The 20,682-nt window shown below is 39.7% G+C and overlaps 1 protein-coding gene across 1 annotated transcript in view; it reads left to right on the top strand.

The window, feature by feature from the left end:
• Positions 1-20,682, top strand: part of MICU2 (mitochondrial calcium uptake 2) — a gene marked incomplete at its 5' end in the record, with an annotated part of 67,857 nt that overhangs the window by 17,923 nt on the left and 29,252 nt on the right. Inside the window, 3 exons of the mRNA XM_009999442.1 lie at positions 15,092-15,123; positions 15,238-15,313; positions 19,684-19,731. Of these exons, the coding sequence (XP_009997744.1) occupies positions 15,092-15,123; positions 15,238-15,313; positions 19,684-19,731 (156 nt within the window). The remainder of the gene's footprint in view (positions 1-15,091; positions 15,124-15,237; positions 15,314-19,683; positions 19,732-20,682) is intronic.

Genomic DNA, 20,682 nt, shown 5'->3' with positions numbered 1-20,682 from the left:
ACTCCTCCCAGTTCAGTGTCATCAGCAAACTTGCTGAGGGCACACTCTGTTCCCTCACCCAGGTCATTGATGAAAATACTGAACAGTACCTGTCCCAACACCGACCCCTGAGGGACTCCACTAGTCACAGACCTCCAACTAGATTCTGTCCCATTGACCATTAACACCTTACCTTCTGAATAAAGACAACATTTCAAATTAGGCTTATGTAACTTTATTCATTCTGGTACTCTCAGAAACTAGCCAAAACTAGATTGCTCCAGCAGCTTTTTTCTGTAGGAAAAAGAGGATTAACCTTTTTCAGATAAAATACAGGAGCATTCTATTATTGCTTACATACTCTTGAAGCCCTTGCTGTAGGAAAACTCCCCAAACATCTGTTAATTGATATGTGACAGATGTTAATGATGTATAAACAAGTCAGACTCAGCAGGGGCTGTTAATGGTTTCCTCAGAGCTTCTGTATTTGCTTATAACAGAATGAGCAAATCTTAGAAGTAGAAAGAAACTCCTGACTGGTTTGAAGATAAAAGGGAGAATGACATGGACCATCAACTGAAGGAAAGCAAGTCAACCACTGAATGGAACTCTGATTAAGCATGATAAGGAAGAGAATAAAAATGAGAATGAGAAGTGAGGAAGAGAATGAAAATGGCTGGAGAGCAGTCCTGAGGAGAAGGACTTGGGGTTGGTAGTAGATGAGAAGCTTGACATAAGTCACTAGTGTGCACTGGAACCCAGAGAGCAACTGCATCCTGGGCTGCATCAAAAGAAGTGTGGCCATCAGGGCCAGGGAGGTGATTCTGACCCTCTACTCTGCTCTGGTGAGACCCCACCTGGAATACTGCGTACAGCTCTGGAGCCCTCATCATGGGAAAGACATGGAGCTGTTGAAGAGGGTCCAGAGAAGGGCCACGTCTGGAGCACCTCTGGTATGAAGACAGGCTGAGAGAGTTGGGGCTGATCAGCCTGGAGAAGAGAAGGCTCCAGGGAGACCTCAGGTGGCCTTCCATTACCTGAAGGGGCTACAGGAAAACTGGGAAGGGGCTTTTCTACAGAGAGGGTAGTGATAGGACAAGGGGGTAATGGTTTTAAACTGAAAGAGGGTAGATTTAGGTTAGACATCAGGAAGGAATTCTTCACCATGAGGGTAGTAAAGCACTGGTTGCCCAGGTTGCCCAGGAAGCTTGTGGAAGCCCCGTCCCTGGGGGTGTTTAGGGCCAGGTCGGATGAGACTTTGTGCAGCCTGGTCTAGTGTGATGTCTCCATGCTCATGGCAGGGAGGTGGGAACGTGATGATCTTTAAGGTCCCTTCCAATATTAACTTCTAGGATTCTATGAAGAAGAAAAAAAATAAAATTAAAAAAAAAAAAAAAGCTAGAGACGACAATAGTGCCTGAACCTGGAGAGTTATGGAAATAATAAGTAGGGCTGCACAAGATCAGTAAAATGCCCAAAGCACTACACAGAGCCTTCTGTAGGAAAATTCCCAGACATGGTTATTACAATGTCTTTATCTTCTCACAGTGGCAATTGGAAAAAGTAATTACATCATTGGGGTCATCTGCATTAAAATGGCCTTTCTAAAATTTTCATGTAAGGTTGAATTCCAGAGCCTTATAAAGGGAAGAGGTTCCTTCTGGAAATTCTGACATGACAGGACCAGATTAATTCAGCTCTGAATAACAATTCCCTTTATCACTAGTCATCCTCTTACTCTCCAGGAATCTAAAATATCTGAAGTGCTACAGTACGGCACCTGTGCCAAAATCTCTTCTCCTAAAATAGCACTTTTTTTCTTTTTTTTTTTTCCTTATGCTGATTCACTAGTGGGAATCAGTTGTAATTATTGTTATTCTGCTGAAAAAGAAAGTGATATATTAGGTTCTTAGGTTCCATGAGAGACATGGTCATTCAGTTCATCCTTTTAATAAAACTAACTCCAAAATGGGTGTTTGGTGAGTGTTCACCCTTTCCTTTCAGTGGATGATGATAGGAGAGTTTGAGAGGATGAAGAACAGATAAATAGTATCATCAATTGCAAAAATACAAGTATCCTAAGTAAAACTGTAGAATATTAGCAAGTAGATCCAAAGGAGTCTTGTGTACTTTCTTTTGTGTAGATTTGTCATATGTTTTAGAAGTTCCACTTAGCCACATTTAACACAGGTGGTACTTAATTTACTAAAGCATTTCCAAGTTTCTAGTAAATAGGGTGATTTCATCCCTTTTTGTCCTTCTATGGAAATGTATTTGTTGCTTCATTAAGAGTCTGCTGCAAAGCAGGGGTGAATAGGAGCTAGACCTGGAAGTAGCCCAGGTCACCCCAGGCAGTAACTGAACACCATCTAGTGGGTGTTCACTTAATCCTTTTATTCCTAAGCAGAATTTATATTAGTTATAATTGACAAATTAATTGCTCTATAAACTGAATAGCGAAGCCCCCTAACATCTCGTCACTTTAAATTTTGTGTTCATGAAAGGGCCTTAAGTTCTGGAAGATAAGCATATTAAAGGTCTGGATTTTTTTGGCATTTACCATGCTCTAGACAGCAAGGCAAAATGTCCCAGGCCTTGAGTTTAAACACAGACCTCTCATTAATGAAATTACCAATGCAGAATTGTCTTGTTTCAACAAAATACCTGAATTTGCTGTTAAATCTAGTGCTTAATGCTCTTATGTCTTGACAAATAAGCTAAAAATGCTGTCTCTCTCCCTTCATAGGCTGTCAGTGAGAACTGAAGCCAAGATACAGTATTAAACTGCATAAAAATGTTATTGCCCTTGGTATAGAAAAGAAGAAAAAATTCTCAAACTCCTACCAACTGTTCCTTCTATTTGATTTTAATGTAGTTAAAACAGCACCTAAACTGTTATTTTCCTATTGCAAAGTTGGTCAGGTGACTGTATTAAAAAGGTGATTTGTATTTATATTTTAGAAACAATGTCTACAAGCATATTCAAAACTAAAGTGGACATGGTCTTGGGCAACCTGCCCATACTGACTCTTGTTTGAGCTTTTTCCAGTAGTCACTGTGAGAAGATAAGGACATGCTAATTCCCACTATGATCTCCAGAGCTCCCTTCCAGCTTCAGCTATTCTATGAATGATGCAATTACCCTTAATGATGGTAGAACCCCACAGGTTCCTGAACCTATCTTTATCAATCACCAGAAAGGTGCTGTTTGTGCTGTAGTCCCTGTGGTTCTGTGCATTTTTCCTAATGGAGGGGAATAACAGTAAGATGTTAGAAAGGATGCATTTAGTCTGTGGAATTTGTAGGGCAGCACTAAAGGAGTCAAATTCTAGACTTTTGGTGGAAGGACAGGGCACTAGGAGAATAAAACAGGAACAGCAGTTGCCACCATCATTAGAATAGTGCTGCAACAGAAACTGGGCATCCTGCTGATGAGATTTCCACAGTTCACAGCAGCAGTGCAGAAGGACATCAGCCACCTCTCTCTTTGCTGAGATATGATGAACAAAAGTCTCCCAAATGGATACTTCTAGTGAAATTCCATTGTACTTTTCCAGTCAGCTGTCACCTCTTGGAACATTTATTGCAATATTTCTAAGAACTTTTACTGCATGTTGCTGGAAGGGAAGTAAATTAATCTTTAAAAGAAAAATATTAACACAAAAGAAAGCATTAATGATGGTGTAAATAATTTTGATATGTGACAGGGTGAAACAGGGAAAAAAGTGAGATACTATATAAATTGGATCTAAATAGCTTTTTATATTTACAGGACTCTTGAGAACCCACTCAATTTATGTGAAATGTCAATGCTCTCAGTTACTTACCCACTGCAGTAATTTAAATTGTCTTAATGCACTAATATGTCAGCTATTTACTGCTTGGACACAAGTGCTATAAATGCCCTACATCTGAGCAGAATGATGATATCAGCACTACATTTCTCATGCTGATGCCATTAATAACTTCAATTTTTTTTGCTTAATATTTCCGTTTTAATTTTAAAATTATATATAGTTACTACTTTTTTATTATTATTTTTGGTCGCTAGGAATCAGGAGTATCAACAATACGCTGACGTTTTCACTTGGATGAGCAAGTTTAAGAAAAAGAAAACTATTCAATAAACGAAGCCATTGAATTAATGTCACTATGGTCTTTGAAACCCCAAACTACAGTTTATTATTAAGACTACCTTTTGTGTGTGTGAACATGTATTTGCGTGCACATAAACCGATGAGATAATGCAAGAGCAAAAGTCTGTTGGGAGCAGTAGGACAAAGCAGGTGACCCACATGGTCATTCCTGGCCTCATTATCTGCAATTCATGCATATTGGAATGTTCATTACATATCAAAGTGCAATAAATAAACCATGCAGTTAAGTCATATAATATCTTCAGATATGTGGAAGAATACTGATTGAGTTATGATAGGACTAGTTGGTACAGTGCTGATGGTGTCTTTATATTGAGCACATAAGCTTAAATCAAGTCTTACATAGTGAGGTAAGAATCAATATCTGGTTCTGTTAAGTTGTTGACCTTTTCTTCCTTCATTTTTATTGTGGGATGATTCATTTGCACACATTTTTCCAAATTAACCTCTGCTTAGAATTAAGATGCAATTTGCTCAAGCTGTGCATGTAGTTAGATTATTAAATGTGTCATTTCATTGTCGTTGTTCTTATTCTCTTTTATTTGGTCTTCTAAGTTTTGTTACATTTATCTTAAGTGATAAAGTAGATTGCAGAGCCCTTAGGTCAGGGATCATGACTTCTAATGCTGTTTAGTAGAGCAAGGTTAAACCTCTAGTGCTACCAGGGTATCAAAATAGTTTATCTTCATCTGTTCTTAGTACTTTAACCTAGCATGTGCTCCAACCCTGTATTATTAAAAAAACCTAGTCTTCATTAGTAATAGGAGATGATGGCATAGCAAAGCTACAGAAATCATCATAATTTTAGGGTAGGATCAAAGTTCATTAATGGAGTTTTCTTGAAGGCTTAGTCTAGGTTATGCTGTTGTCTTTGCTAGGTAAGACTGACTACCACCTCAAGCCTAACACTTGGAATTTTTCTTGAGTTGAGGCTCTTTGTGGAACTTACATATTTTTGTGCAAATTCAAGAGATGCCATCCATCCCCAAAGTTTGAACTGCATAATGTTCTCTGGAGGTTGGCAGGAGTCATTCTCTGATGTTCTGGCCTCAGAAACATGTATTCTGAATAGGGTTTCTTTCAGGTGATCTTAACTGTCCTTTGTAATACTTTTTTGCTCCAGTTATGCAGCCTCTCTGCCTCTGCACTTTTCCTTCGCATCTGATTAAGAGAGTACACTGCTAACATCAAGCTGATAGAAGAGTGGAAAAAAACAGATTACAGATATAACAAACACAAAAGACAGTCATGATGTGTCATGATGTGAGTTATCTGATTGCATGCAGAAGGATTTATCTACTCAATTTAGATATGTAAAAGCTGAATGTCGGGTCAGAGCAAGGGACTGTAGCATCTCTTTAAAGTTAATGGAAGGAAACAGGTAAGTACAAGGCCAGTATTAGACATATCTCAACCTGAAATAAATTGCTCTTTTGCTGTGTCTGTTTCTCTGCTTTGACTGTAAAAGGAGCTTGGGGTCATTCTTCAGGATGAGGTTTGTAGACAGAGATATTATCTTTTATTAGACCAGCTGCTGTAAGTTGGAAAAATTAGACAAGCTTTTGGGTATATGAGCCCAGGTCTATCAGGTCTGAAATAGGAACAGCAGATTTCAATGTTAATTATAAACCCCTTTTCTATCTATGTCCTTACACCATCATAGTTACAGCAAAGCACCATAGAGATCACTAACTCGGATTTAGACATCTAATTTTTAGACATCTAAATGAAGCCAGAGGAACCAAGCACGATGTACTTATTTGGGAGTTTGAGGCCTTGTATTTCACATCAATGCATTTTTCCTCTGGATGCTGCATCCACTCCTGAGCTCAGCACCAACGTGGAGGGCTGAGAACCAACCCTACAGGTGAGATGCTCACCTGCAGCTGCGCTCTCTGCTTGGCATCTCACTGTTTGTGTGTTACACATGAAGTTTTAACTCATGTCTCATGCTCCCTTGGCAGTCGAGGGCTGCTGTTCCATGCATGGTCAATGTGCAGGCAGATGTCCCCTTACAAGTCTAGTTAGCCCTTCCTGGCTGAGATTGTGGTTAGGCTTTTCTGGTCTTTTGAAAGAAGTAACTTCAAGTGCGCTATATATCATTGCAGTGCATACATTGTGGTAGGCTTGGAAGTTAGAACATACTCTCAGCTCTTCCTGTTTGCAGTTTGGATATGTTATTAGAAAGAGAGCAGATCTGTTAGCAATTCACTTTCTCTGGATGAAACCTAAGGGAAAGTTTTCCCCACAGGCTGCTGCTGCAGTCCCAGTGAGGACTAGGCTGCTTGTGTGCTCTGTGGCACCACCACTAGATCTGCTTTTACTCAGGTGCCTTTGCTTATTTTGGAACTCGTGGTACTGCAGGTAACTCAGTGCCACTGTCTCTTTAACAGATTTTGAAAACTGGCTTATCTGAATTTTTCAGTCTGTTTCAGTTTCCTGATGACTGTGTTATCCTTTGATGTTTTCTCCCTACATCAGCATCCCACCCTTTTTACCCCAGGCTGCCTTACTCACACAGAAACCTTCCGGTATTGACTGGCTCTGATGCAACTGCTCTTCTGAAATGGAGATTTGCCAGTGCTGGCCTCCACCCAGGACTCTATATTACTCGCTTCCTCAGAGGAACGATTGCTCTAAATAAAGAAGGACAGATGCAAAGCTTGTTTTGTAAAGCATATCAGAAGCTTCTATTATTGCAAATTGACTTCTCCACTGGGCATACTTGGGTTTTAATTCAGGTGGTTCAATTCACTAATTCATGTGATTGAAATTACTTGTATCAATTATCTTTCAATGGAGCATTGCACTAGTTCAGTAAAAGCTTTATAGCTGATGTGGATTCTTAATTCATTTAAACGGCACACTCCTTTATTATTCAGGTAATGGTTTCCAGGCGCTGTCATAGGAATCTGACCACTTGGTTGTCATGCTTTCAAAAGGCTTTAATTTTTTTTTCTGTCTTTGATTTATCTCCAACATTGCCAATGTTTCAAAAGGAGGCCTTAAAGAGCTAATTACCAGCTTGAATTTTTGCCCTTTACATTTATGGTTTAATTAGCAGTAAGTACAGTACAAATGCACAGAAGAGCTTTAACGAGCTGAGGATGTAAATAAGGCAGGTAAACAAAGGACACCTTGTTGAGATAAGGTACTTCTCCAATATCATAAAAAATAGCTGAGACAAGAGCCAGGAATGAAACTATTGCATTTCAATGACCTTCTATTTTATGCTAATTTAAAGAAAATTTTTAGCAGTGTCTCCCCAAGGAAATTGACATACACGATTCTTGTCTATCCCAGCTTGCTGAAGCCCAGGGGCAGTATTCTCATAGAATCATAGAATCATAGAATCTTAGGGGCTGGAAGGGACCTCGAGAGATCATCTAGTCCAACCCCCCTGCCAGAGCAGGGTCACCTAGAGTACATCACACAGGAACTCATCCAGGTGGGTTTTGAATGTCTCCAGTGAGGGAGACTCCACAACCTCCCTGGGCAGTCTGTTCCAGTGCTCTGTCACTCTTACAGTAAAAAAATGTTTTCGGATATTCACCTTGAACCTCCTATGCTCCAATTTACACCCATTACCCCTTGTCCTATCACTGGTCATCACTAAGAAAAGCCTAACTCCGTCCCCCTGACACTCACCCTTAACATATTTGTAAACATTGATAAGGTCACCCCTCAGTCTCCTTTTCTCCAAGCTAAAGAGACCCAGCTCCCTCAGCCTTTCCTCATAAGAGAGATGTTCCACTCCCTTAATCATCTTCATAGCTCTGCGCTGGACTCTTTCGAGCACTTCCCTGTCCTTCTTGAACTGAGGGGCCCAGAACTGGACACAATACTCCAGATGTGGCCTCACCAATGCAGAATAGAGGGGGAGGAGAACCTCTCTTGACCTACTAACCACACCCTTTCTAATACACCCCAGGATGCCATTGGCCTTCTTGGCCACAAGGGCACATTGCTGGCTCATGGTCATCCTCCTGTCTACCAGGACCCCCAGGTCTCTTTCACCTACACTACTCTCCAGCAGTTCAGCCCCCAACCTGTACTGGGACATGGTGTTGTTCTTCCCCAAATGTAAAACTCTGCACTTCCCCTTGTTGAATTTCATCATGTTTCTCCCCGCCCAACTCTCCAACCTATCTAAGTCTCTCTGAATGGCAGCACAGCCTTCTGGTGTGTCAGCCACTCCTCCCAGCTTAGTGTCATCAGCAAACTTGCTGAGGGTACATTCTATACCCTCATCCAGGTCGTTGATGAAGATGTTGAACAACACCGGTCCCAGCACCGACCCTTGTGGGACTCCACTAGTAACACACCTCCAACCAGATTCTACCCCATTGACTACAACTCTCTGACTCCTTCCTTTCAACCAGTTCCTAATCCACCTCACTTCCTGGTCACCAAACCCATACCTGATCAACTTATCCACAAGGATGCTGTGGGAGACGGTGTCAAATGCTTTACTGAAATCAAGATAAACCACATCTACCGCTCTACCATCATCTATCCACCTAGTAATTTCCTCATAGAAGGCTATGAGGTTAGTCAAACATGATTTACCCTTGATAAAACCATGCTGACTGCTCTTGATGACCCCCATGTCCTTGATGTGCCTGGAGATAGTCACAAGAACAAGTTGTTCCATCACCTTTCCAGGGATGGAGGTGAGGCTGACCGGTCTATAGTTACCCGGGTCCTCCTTCTTGCCCTTCTTGTAGACTGGAGTGACATTTGCTATCCTCCAGTCCTCAGGCACCTCACCTGTTGCCCATGATTTACTGAAGATGATGGAGAGTGGCCTAGCAATGACCTCCGCCAGCTCCCTCAGCACCCTTGGGTGCATTCCATCTGGACCCATTGATTTATGGATGTCCAGATTACTCAACTGATCCCTAACCCAATCCTCATCTACCATGTCAAACTCTTCCTCTATCTTGACTTCTTCTGGGGCTATATGAATCTGGGGCTCATAGGGAGACCCTGCAGGAGTGAAGACAGAGGCAAAGAAGGCATTCAGCACCTCTGCCTTCTTTATATCCTCTGTCACCAGGGCTCCCACCTCATTCCTCAATGGGCCAATATTGCCTCTATTGCTAGTTTTGCTAGCTATGTACTTGAAAAAGCCCTTTCTATTATCCTTAACCTGACTTGCAAGGTTAAGTTCCAAGGAGGCCTTAGCTTTCCTAATTGCCTCCCTACATCCTCTGACAACAGTCCTATATTCCTCCCAAGTGACCAGCCCCTCCTTCCATGATCTATAGATTTTCCTTTTCCACTTAAGTTTGCCCAGTAGTTCCTTCTTTAACCATGCAGGTCTCCTAGCACCCTTACTAGATTTCCTAACCATTGGGACACTCTGATCCTGTGCTTGCAAGAAGTGGTCCTTGAATGTTGACCAGCTATCTTGAGCTCCTTTATTTTCTAGCACCCTGTCCCATGGGATTTCCCTTAATAGATGATTGAGGAGACCAAAGTTTGCCCTGTGGAAGTCCAGGGTTCTGGTCCTGCTGGGTATTTTGTTCCTTCCACACAGGATATGTACTCATATAAAATCTGTTTTGTTGTGATTACATCAGCTCAGTTAAGATTTTATTAGCATTTAAATTCTATCACCATGCCTTACAAATTAGGTAGTTAATATTGTACAAACAAGGCAAACAAATAATTATCTTACTGTATTGCTTAATAATCTACCTGGTCTTCTGACATTTTTCAAAAAGAACCATTTGCCTTAAGAAGTTATCATCAATGCACTGGAGGAACCTCCTAGACTGTGAAAGGCTGGCTGTGTGAGTCTTCCAGCAGATATCAGGGTAGTTGAAATCTCCCATGAGGACCAGGGACTGTAGTTGTGAGGCTGCTTTCAGTTGCCTGTAGAAAGCCTCATCAACCTCCTCACTTTGATCAGGAGGTCTGTAGTAGACCCCCACAACTGTGTCACCCGCACCTGCTTGCCCCTTAATTCTTATCCACAGACTTTCATTTTCTTTTTCTCAGAGTTCAGCTTGTGCAGATGCTGGCAGCCAGCTAAAAGGGAGAACTACAAATTTTTGTTCCCACAGCAGGCAAGGCTTGCAGGGTGGGCTCTGCTGCAAAGGCCACAGCATGATTATGACTGTGCCGAAATCCAATCCAGCTTAAAGGGTTTGCTACACTCATCATTTTCCAGAACCAGAGTTTGGTTGAATTGTAACATACTTAATGTTATTCTCTTCTTAATTTTTCAGAGGAAAAAGAAATTGTTACCTTTTACCCCTGTATGACTTTGTACTTACCAAGCTTCAGTGAAGATAGCAATGATTGCCATCTAAAATTTAAAAACTAGGAGAACAGTATTTTTTTTTTCCTTATTTATCACTGTGTCTATCTGAAATGTAGCTAAAAAGAGATCCTGGTAAAAACCATTATAGTGACTTTGCTGATAAAAGGGACAGGAGCTTGTTGTCCTACAAAAAGATAGCTATTTTATACTGTTCACATTTAAAGATATGGCTGTGGAAAAGATTGTTTCAAAAATTAATTTTCATTTGCATACTACAAAAATAGAGCAATCTTGCAGACATGGAAAATTATGCTTTCTTACAGATTGTAGTAACTTCTTTTCTTTTGCTTTGGTGTTTGATTGTTGTTATAATGTTTGATCTTGGTGATCTTGTTCACTCTTTAGCTTTAAACATCTTTTGTCAGATCTAAGCCTTTCTTTAGCTTTACAGGAGTAAATGAGTGTTACTGAGTGCAAGTGGGTACTTGTTTAATTCAGCCCTAATCTTAACGTTGATGTTGGGTCCATTCTACATCTTAGCATAAAAAAACCTGATAGGTGATGGAAGGACTTCTATTGTAAGACATATACGTGACAAAATACTCAGGTTTGCCGAGGGCAAATTAAGGGTGATATAGATGCTCTTGGCAGCTAACTTTCTTGGCTAACAGCACAGAATTTGTGTGCTTCTGAGTCGACTTGGTATTCATTATGCTTAAAAGCTACAATACCCCTTCGTCCATGAAAGGTTTGTCTGTACCTCGTTGTTGTTTCATGGATCTGCTATAGATGATGAATATTAGATGACAATATCTGTAAAATATGTAAAGACCTTTGAAAATACTCATCGTCCTTTAATCCAGAATTCCATCATAATCTTGGCAGATCTGTAGGAAAAAAAAAAATGTTTTTATTCTCATTCATTCAAGTTCAAAACTATAAAAATTCCAAGTTTCATTTTCTGATACCAAAGTAAGACTGTTACAACTAGAAACAAGTTTTCTAATATGTGCTAATTTACCTATTAGTAAGAATCTGTCAAGTTAAAAGAATAAAACTACAGAAAAGTGCATCATACAGATCTTTTACTTATTAGATTAAATAGTTCCTAATAATTACAACCATTACCTGTATTCCTCAGAGAGACCTAGGTCCTGATATATTTCTAGTCAAGTGTCAGGAATGACAGTACCAAGATTTAAATGATAGAAAGGAAGAAGGTGTTGGTTTTTTCAGTGTCCCAACTAGCTAAGAAAACTGTTCATACCTTTACAGTACAATTTCTGCAATGAGGAGTTAACCTTCTTTCCTAGTTATTTTACAAAAGGTGTTAGAAGACCAGGTTCCTCAAAGGGCTGCACATTTGATATGGTAGTGTGTGATATTAACAGACCTTTCTTTCCTTGTTATTGTTTAAAGGGGTGTCATTGTTAGGAAGTGAAAAAATGCAGAGAGTAAGCACCAAGGACTAAATTAGTATTCAAGGAATATTGTGAGTGCTACAATAAAAGTAGCTAATGTTTGCTTCTGAAAACTGAGATTTGAGTCTTCACAGATGGTCTTATGTGGTGACAATACGATTAGAGTATAACTGGATTTCATTCTTAGAAAATATTCAAATAATTATTGGATGAAACTCCTTCTATAGTGCAAATTATTACATTATTATAAGTTTGTATTCTAATACTTTACACAAACAGCAATGTGAAAAATAGCACTAGTGTTCCCAGTGTCACTTTTTAAAAAAAAAATTCCTGGCCTACTAGTAAACATGCTTGCTGACACCATTTTCATTTGACTCGGTTATTAAATCTTCTTACTTTGAAGGCCATTTGAGAATAACATCATTAAAAGTTTCTGCATTTATTACTCTGCTGTATTTACTCCTTGGAAAAGAAGAAATGTCTTTGTTTATCTCTCAGTCTGTCCCTTTCCCTCCTGCCTTTTTCCTTCTTTTATCACAGCAGCAGCCCCTTGTGCAGGGGCTATGGCAGCTATGGCAGGGACTGACTCACACCCACCTCGTTCTGCTCCTTGCCAAGTCCTGGGGTGGTGTGACTGTCCTCTTCTGCCACGCAGCAAAGGCTTCCTTCTCCTCTGCTACAGCTTTCACCTATGCCAAGGTTCCCCAGTCAAGGATAGCACAAACACCTCTGTATCGTTGTCGTTACTGTATTTTCATCTCTGAAACAGGTCTGTCAGCGTGTCAGCATCTGAAAAGTCCTCTGGAGGGTGGCCACAGCTGAATGCAAGAGGGCAGATGTTGATGGCTGCTGCAGCCATTTGTGTGACCTCTAGGCAGTTGCAGTTGTTACTACAGGCTGGTGAAAAGAGGGTCCATGCGTGTCTGCAACAAATTTTCCTCCCGTTATTAATTTTTATCACATTAGGTTAGTTGAGGATGTGTTCCCTAAAACTGGGTAGCTGAAGTATTTCAGATTTACTGTGCTGAACACAACATGAAGAAGGGAAACACAGACTTAATCAGATGTAGAGCCTCACCCAGTTGGCCGACTAGTGTCGCAGCCATAGCTCCCAGTGCTTTCTCCCTGCCTTGCATCAGTTATTAATGCCTTTGCTATTCTAGCTCACAGGATTCAGTTTGTTTCCCTTCATCATCCTCCTGGATGCTGCCAAAAGGCTGCTGCCCAGTACACTGCTGTGGTAGCAGTGATGCTCTTGGGGCCACCAGGAGAAAGGAGTGAGTGGATCCACTGTTGACCAAGTAGTTCATGGCTGACTTCAGAACAGACAACTATGAAAAGCATTTACACTGAAAATCACTGCAATGTCGTTGTTGTTGTTTTTTTTTTTCTTTCAGGTACAGTTTTTCACAGACCTACAGCCTGAGTCATTCCCTCTTGTAAGGCTTCTCACCATGTGGGCCTCAAGGAGCTGAAAGCTGTTTTAGTTTAATACCACGTTGAAATGTGCTGTACAGAGGAGGTGACATTTCAAAGCTGAGATCTGAATCACTTAATTTGCTGAATAGCCGTTCATTAAAATGCAGTGTTGAACTGTGGCATCACATTGCACTGCTGAGGACTCAGCCTTGCTGGATATAGAGATTTTTACTTGCTCTCCCAGTCAGTTATTAGTCTGACTTCTTTTATCCCAAATGAGGCAAAGTAGAGGATTTCATACTTCCTTTGAGCTAGAAAGTATCTGTATGGCTGTATATGTATGCATGTGTGTAAATATGTGCACACAATGCACAAAAATGTATTCATGCACAGTAACAGGTGGTGCTGGCACCACCTGTTGCTGGGGTCACTCAGCACTCCAGTATTAAAGCTCCAATTTTAGTTGCTTATAAATTTTGTCAAACTTAAACATTCGGGTTGCAATGTTATGTGCCAGGTGTCTGCCTTAGGCTGATTTGGGGGAGGGGGGCGGGTAGAGGAATTTATCAGCAAAACTGTTACTGCCAGTCCAGGGAGCAAAGGTCAGGGCACTGTTTTGCCTGTGCTGAAAAATGAACTATTGCTTGTTGAGATGTTCAGGTGAGCTTTCCTCACTTGAAGCCGAAACTTGCCAGTGGAGACCCCCTGCGGCTGGGCATGTCTTTTGCCAGCATTATGGAGATTTGCTGTTTTACAGAGAATGGCACCTCTGTCTGGCTGAATTATGGCCCTGTGAAAGTGCTTGGTAGATGTTTGTTGACAGCTGCCCAGCAGGCTGTCACCATCATCTTCATTTCTGAACAGCAGTTCTGTTCTGGTGACCCTTCAGATGAGAGATGCCCATCAAGTAGCAGAGCAAGCCTTGGAGTGAAGCACGCAGGGGCACGGGTCCTCAGAGCAAATGCAACCAGCTTGGCTTGTGCTTAGTGTGAATAAAAAAGAGAGAATGCTGGTATCCAGAGAAACTGATAGTGAAGGAAGGGAGCAATGGGCTGAGAGTGGTAAGAGTGAAGGATACAGGGTTTAAGATTGGCGTGAGGAGAAATGCTGAGAGAGACCTGTGTGATAGGGCAGATAATAGACTGAGATGGAGCACAGCTCCTGCCAGTCCATGGCTGCAGGATTTCTGTGGTCCCTGCCTAACAAGCTGAAATGTTGCACTGAAATACCACACCTCAGACAGGAGATTTACACAGGAATACAATCTGTACTGCTGCCAGTGGCTCCCCTGTTTGAGTGTATAGACTTGAACCTACTAATAAATACATAGGAGTTTGCATGGTTTCATCTCTTACTATTTTGGAAGGCAGAATTGTTAATTCTGCTTAATAGAAACATCTTAATTTTAATTCTTTTTCCCCCTCTTTTTCAGTATTTCTTAGCTTTTGCAACTCTGCCTGCACTTGAGGGTTAATATGTTTGCATGCAAATCTCATTGTAAATCCTAGTTGTTTCTTACTGTATAATCTTGCTTGGGAATCTGTGCTGCGTTTGTAGCTCACAGTATGCAAAATCACCCTAGTAAGTCAGTTGTAGGTACTAAAGTGGTCTGTGGTTCCACCTAAATTGTAAGAACATTTGAACAGGCTGCTCACATTATTTTTAAATGTTGTCCTTTCTTAGTCATTGTGGGAATTAGAAACAAACTGCCTGCTGCAAAATATTCTGTTTCATATTACTTAGCATTTTCCCATAAAAATCTGAAGAAATGCCACAGAACCTGATCAAAGTTTAAAGTCAGTTTGTTATTGAATGATGATGATTTTTTTTTATTATTATAGGTAAAGCCTCTGCCAAGAAACTGACAAAAAAGGTAAGCAAAATGTTCCTTTCTTTCTTCAAAAGAACTTGCATTCTTTCTGTTGCCCAAGCAAATAGACTTCTCTTTCAAAACTGGCTTTATATTTTCTTGTTTGTGTTTTTGAAGGAGGTAGATGCTACACTGCTATTTGTTACCAAAGCTAAACCAGGACCGACCTTTTTCAGACAACTTGGTGATAAAGGTAACAAGCACGTTTGATTCTGAAAAATACATCTTCCTATTTATCTGATTATATGGTACGAATTGAATGTATTTTTAAAGCAGGTTTCATGGATTTCACTTCGTGCCCATCTAGGCAGTAGTGGCTTCCTTGGCAAATCTCTCAGTTATGCAAGAGACAATAAAGAAGCAGGGCTGGGAATTGAAAGCCTCCTGAGGTACAGGAGAAGAGAAAGAAATCAGAAAGCCTAGTTGAAGAAGAGAAAAGGGCTAAAAGGATAACTTCAGCACAAAATGGGCTTTTCAGACTTGTTTTTAATACGTTGCTGTTTCACTATATAACTTAAATGCATGGAAATGAGGAATAAAAATTTTTAAAAATATTTATTTATATAAAGTGGCACCCCTGATATCAAGAGCAGTTAGTCTCTCTTCATGAGCTTGATAGCCCTTCACAGCACCAATGTACTTTGGTTTCTTTTCACCCAGCATTTCCACCCAATATTGGGCTACATAAAGAGAAAACTGAGAGCTAGGTTATTGTTTTTGTAACAACAGAGAATTAAAGAACACCAAATAAACACATCATTAACGTAAATTAATTGAAGGGAGAAAACAGGCAAGAGGATCAAGGAAACCAAATAGAGGAGTAATTTACCATTTCACCAGTAACGAAGACTGAAATCCCCAAAATCATTAGAAAGACCAACAGAATCTATTCACAAACTGGTAGAGTTCAGCCTGAATCCCTTATCCCGTGGACCTTTCTGGAAAATAAAGCTGCCTTTGCTCTGCTGCAGTTCCTTGGCAGGCATAAGCCATGCCGTCTCCATGCACAGCAGATCCCTGCGCATGGCTGGCAACTTGTGCCAAGAGAGGAGCCCTCAGCTTGCAGCATTTCACCTGCCCTTTGGCCTCATGGCCTCTTCTGCCTGTGGTTCATTTCTTGCATCCTTGTGCAGACCTGGAGGGGCCTTCATCTGGGTGCCTTGCTCGTCAGTCCACTCCTGAGCAACTCAGCTCAGCCTCCTTGTATTGCATCTCTCCCAGCTGACTGTTTGGCAGAAAGTGGGCTTGGTGGTGTGCTCAGCCTGGCATCTTGAACACTCTGGACAAGGCATTGATCCCTTGCTTAGGACTGTGGGTCCATATACTCAGTCCTTCATAGGTCAGGTAGGAGTTTGGGATGATGCAGGGACTTTCAGTGCCATCATCTGTATGTCTCCACAACAAATGGAGTCTTTACAGGTTTTGGTTCTGATCACTCTTCAGTGTATTTGATGCTTTTGCTTTGAGATGCATTTTTATTACATTTTTAAAATGTAATTATTCATCTATTAAGTACTGGTTTTTACAAGTATCAGAATAATGATTCTACACCTGTTCCACTGAGAATATTTTAACTACATTCAAGTGGTTATTTAAATTTCAAGTAGAGGGAAAACACAGTCTTAAGTCCAGCTTGTAAAACAGAATTCTAGGGAATTCTGCCTTCTAGTGGGCAGTTTTAAAATTCATGTCATATTTTTTGGGTATACTTACGATTTATTCAGCAGTAAGAAAATTGTGCTATCAGCATTTGCAATAAAGTTTGAGGACAGAGATTTCTAAGGAGAGATGGGAAAGGTTATTTAGTGTTAGAAGATGACAGTATTTTGCCAATGCTAACTGCAGGTACTTGGCTATAAGTATGCTGAGTCATTCAACAGCATGTGAAGCTTTTATCTTTTAATAATGTCTTGCTTGGACATTAATATAATTTTCTGTGGTTTGGTTTTGTGGGTTTTTACAAATCTTTTGCATTGTATCTTTTTAATTGAGTAACTTTGTAATTATTACTGTAGAATAAAAAGAAAATTACCAACATTTTTAATTTTACTTTAGGGATAAAGTAAATTGCCACAATAAAATCAAAAGAAGACTTTTTATAGAATTTAGTCCAAAAAAATAAAAAAAAATCTTATCTCAAATTATTTAGTTTAATCAGTCTGCCAGAAAATGTCATACAGGCTGTGGATTTGCTATAAGGCACTGAGAAAGGTTCTGAAGAACCATCTATTTCTTTAACATATTTTTATTATATTTACCTTTTTACCTGTTTCATTATAGTGATGTTTCAATCAGCTTATGATAAGATGTTGAAAAGAGTGTGTCTCATCCCTACCATTTCTTGCAAGGCTTTTCTTTCCAGCCCCCCACAATTCAAGTGCCATCATGCTTCTCCCTTGAGCCAATAAGCAGGGTCTTGCCTTTGAATTGATATTTTCTTTACATCCTACCACCTCCATATAAATTTTGCAGATTCTTTCTGAAAAATTTTATAAGGTACAATGTTCCCTCTCTACCCATACAGCTAAAACTCTTCAGGTGCTCAGCATTTTGTATCTCAGTTATTATGACTTTTTTTCTTTCCTCTGACTTTAACAAACATAATCTGCCATGTTAATTCCTTTCAAAAGCTTTATTGAAGTTGATTTTCTTATATAATTCCTTTGAGTGTGTCATTTTTTTCTTTTGTATCTCAACACTGCTGTCTCCTTGTTCTGTTTTATCTAGCATAAGCTGCTTGTCTTCCCCTTCCAGGGCTTACCTAGACCATCCATGTGTCTCACATCTCCAGACAGCTGAGAGGCAGGATCCCACTTCTTGGCCTGTGATTCTGGTCTCCATCCCTTGCTGGTTAAATTTTCAGGCAGGGATCTTTGTGCTGATACCATTGCAGTCCACAGCTGGGAGGCATTTTCTGTATAGAGTTGAAAAATTAACTCCTTGTCTTTCGTTATATTCTTCCTTGAAACATTATTTTGCTATGACACACAAAACAAAATTAGGGAGTAGAAATCTTGATCACTGCCCATTACACTATTTGCTTGATTTCTTTTCCTCCCCTATTTGTATCCATTTTTAAAGCTTGTCTTCTTCTTAGACATATAAGCAAAAAAAAAAAAAAAAAAAAAAGTGGAGCAGGAGTTATTTCTCTGTTTTCAAATTTGTAGAAATCCTGGACAGTTTTGTCTGAAACATGATTCCAAGTTATACAGCAATACAAATAATAATTTACATTCTTGCAGTTGCAGTTACCCTAAAACTTGTAAGCAAAACTAAATATTTGAGATCAAAGTATTTTTTATTTCCACAGTGTAATGTCTGACTGTTGTACTGCTGATTTACACATGATGAATGCTGGATAATAGGGTCAATAGCCCTATTTTGATGGAGAGGCTAATTGAGATATGGAACCAGAGTGAGTTGTCAATAGGATCAGCATTAGAATTGTCTTTTCGTAAGACTTGTTCTCAGATTTTCAGACTCTTGCATTCAGAAATGTAATATTTCTAAACTCTGGTACTTAAAACTTAAAGTATTAAGTCACTATCTGAGGTCAAATACAAATGCTGTTGGCTCTGCATAGTAGTTTATCAGAAGTTAATTGTTTTTCACTGAAGCTTAAGTGGATTCGCTATCTATCAATTAACTAAATATAAATTATAAAAAATAGGTTATCTTTGTACAGATAGGCATGTTTGAACTTCATTCTTTCAAGCAGCTTCAGTGTTCTACAATGTTTAGCTCACAAGTTAAAAGTAGCTCAGTTATTTTGAAGTGATTTATAAAAAAGCCCTTTGCATTTTTCTCCAAACATTATTGCAGGGCAGATGGCTCAGATTCTGTTGTTTAACCACCCTCATTATGCACTCTCTATCTTTAGCTCCTACGCTCTATTTTGACGCTATCACATCTTTGTGTTTGTTCAGGCTTTTCACTTAAGGCGGAATTTCAAAGGAGAACACTGGAATTTTCCTTCAAAAGGGGGGAAAATACTTTCACCTTGTAGAAAGGACATGTTCCTATTTTTAAAAAAAACCCAAAGCCTCCTCTTGGCACGCAGCCCAGCAGTACTATCAGCAAAATCTAGCAGCTTGGCAGCTTTGCGTGTTGCCATGTTCCCCTTGAGAATTAGAGGGAAGCTATTCTCCGCCTTTGCGAGCCTGCCAAGGGATGCAGGACTTTGATCCTTGAGGGTAACGTTAGAGTGCTTCTCCTCCCAGGTACTAAATGTGACAAAGCGCATTTAATTTATTTGCCTTTTATATAAACATTGAGTGTTTTCAGTGAGAATCTGAAGATTTAGTATAGGCCTTTTATTAATACCAAATAAACCTTACTTGCTTGATTAGACATGAATATTGATGAGTCTCTGAATAGGGACTTTCGCCTTCAAGAGTGCTCAAAACAGAAATAAAAACTATTAAATAATAACGTGGCTTACTTAAATAACCTTTTTTATATTATGTTAAATTACGTTTTCATATTTATAAGATTGGATCTTTTTAAGTCTTGCTGTAAGTTTTGGGGATTTTTGCAAGTCATTTTTTGACTCTTTTGTTTCAGGGTTGATATCTTATGCAGAGTACCTATTTTTGCTGACAATCCTTACAAGTAAGTATTATATATTTGAAGTACATGTGCATAAATACTTAACTACTAACAGCTTCCCAGGAACTTTTTCCAATATTTTTAACTTCTAAATTTCTACTTGATAGTAAATTGTAAAGAGCTGTTGCATATAAAATGTAAAGTCATTAATATAAATGGATACAACTTTAATTGATTGCGACTTACTGCCATAGTGTCATCATTGGTCCAGGGCAGTACCTCAAAAATCATTATAATCTCTGCACTATGGTATCAGTAAAGTCTTCCAAGATAGTCTGAAAGAGGGGAGACATTGGTTACAGGACTGCCTAATAAGGGAAAGAATAACAGTGAGGGAAGATAAATAATTTGTCTTCTGGATTTTTAGTCATTTTGGACAATGACACATTAATGCTATAGCTTATGCAGTGGTGTAAAAAGCTGTTGAGGTGTCTGAAATGTAAGCTATTATTCATGTGTTCAGATACGCAATGGATTATGTACATAAACAGCAGGCTTCTGCAGTGTCTTTTTGTTTTGACTTTTTAATCTTTTTTTTTCCCCTGTATTTCTGCCACATCCTTTGCCTCCTTCCTTTTTCTCTATCAGACACTTTTTAAAAAACCTTTTGTTTGGTACTGGCTTTTTCTGCAAACAGCAGGCATTTTTTGTTTGTGTGTGGAAATTATCTTGGATTTTCTGGGTTTCCTCACCCATACTCACCTATGTGTTTGCCACCTCCCTGTGCTGTTCTGGTGAAGTGTAAGTGATGCTGGCAAATCCCGAGGCTGGAGATGGGGTGTGGGTTTGGAACATCACCCAGTGAGACCCACAGACTGACAGTGAAGCCATCCTCATACATGGCTGTGTAGCAGCCCACATGCAGTCTTGTTTGAGTGACCTATATCAATCCAACATTTCAAGCAAGAGATGAAACCAAGCAGACTGGATCTCACTGTGTCAGTGCATAGGGAA

This window comes from Chaetura pelagica, unplaced genomic scaffold (genome assembly GCF_000747805.2).
Source record: "Chaetura pelagica isolate M959 unplaced genomic scaffold, ChaPel_1.0 scaffold85, whole genome shotgun sequence".
Lineage (NCBI taxonomy): Eukaryota > Metazoa > Chordata > Aves > Apodiformes > Apodidae > Chaetura > Chaetura pelagica.
Note: the sequence above shows the minus strand (reverse complement) of the source record. Positions and strands in the feature narration are given on the sequence as shown.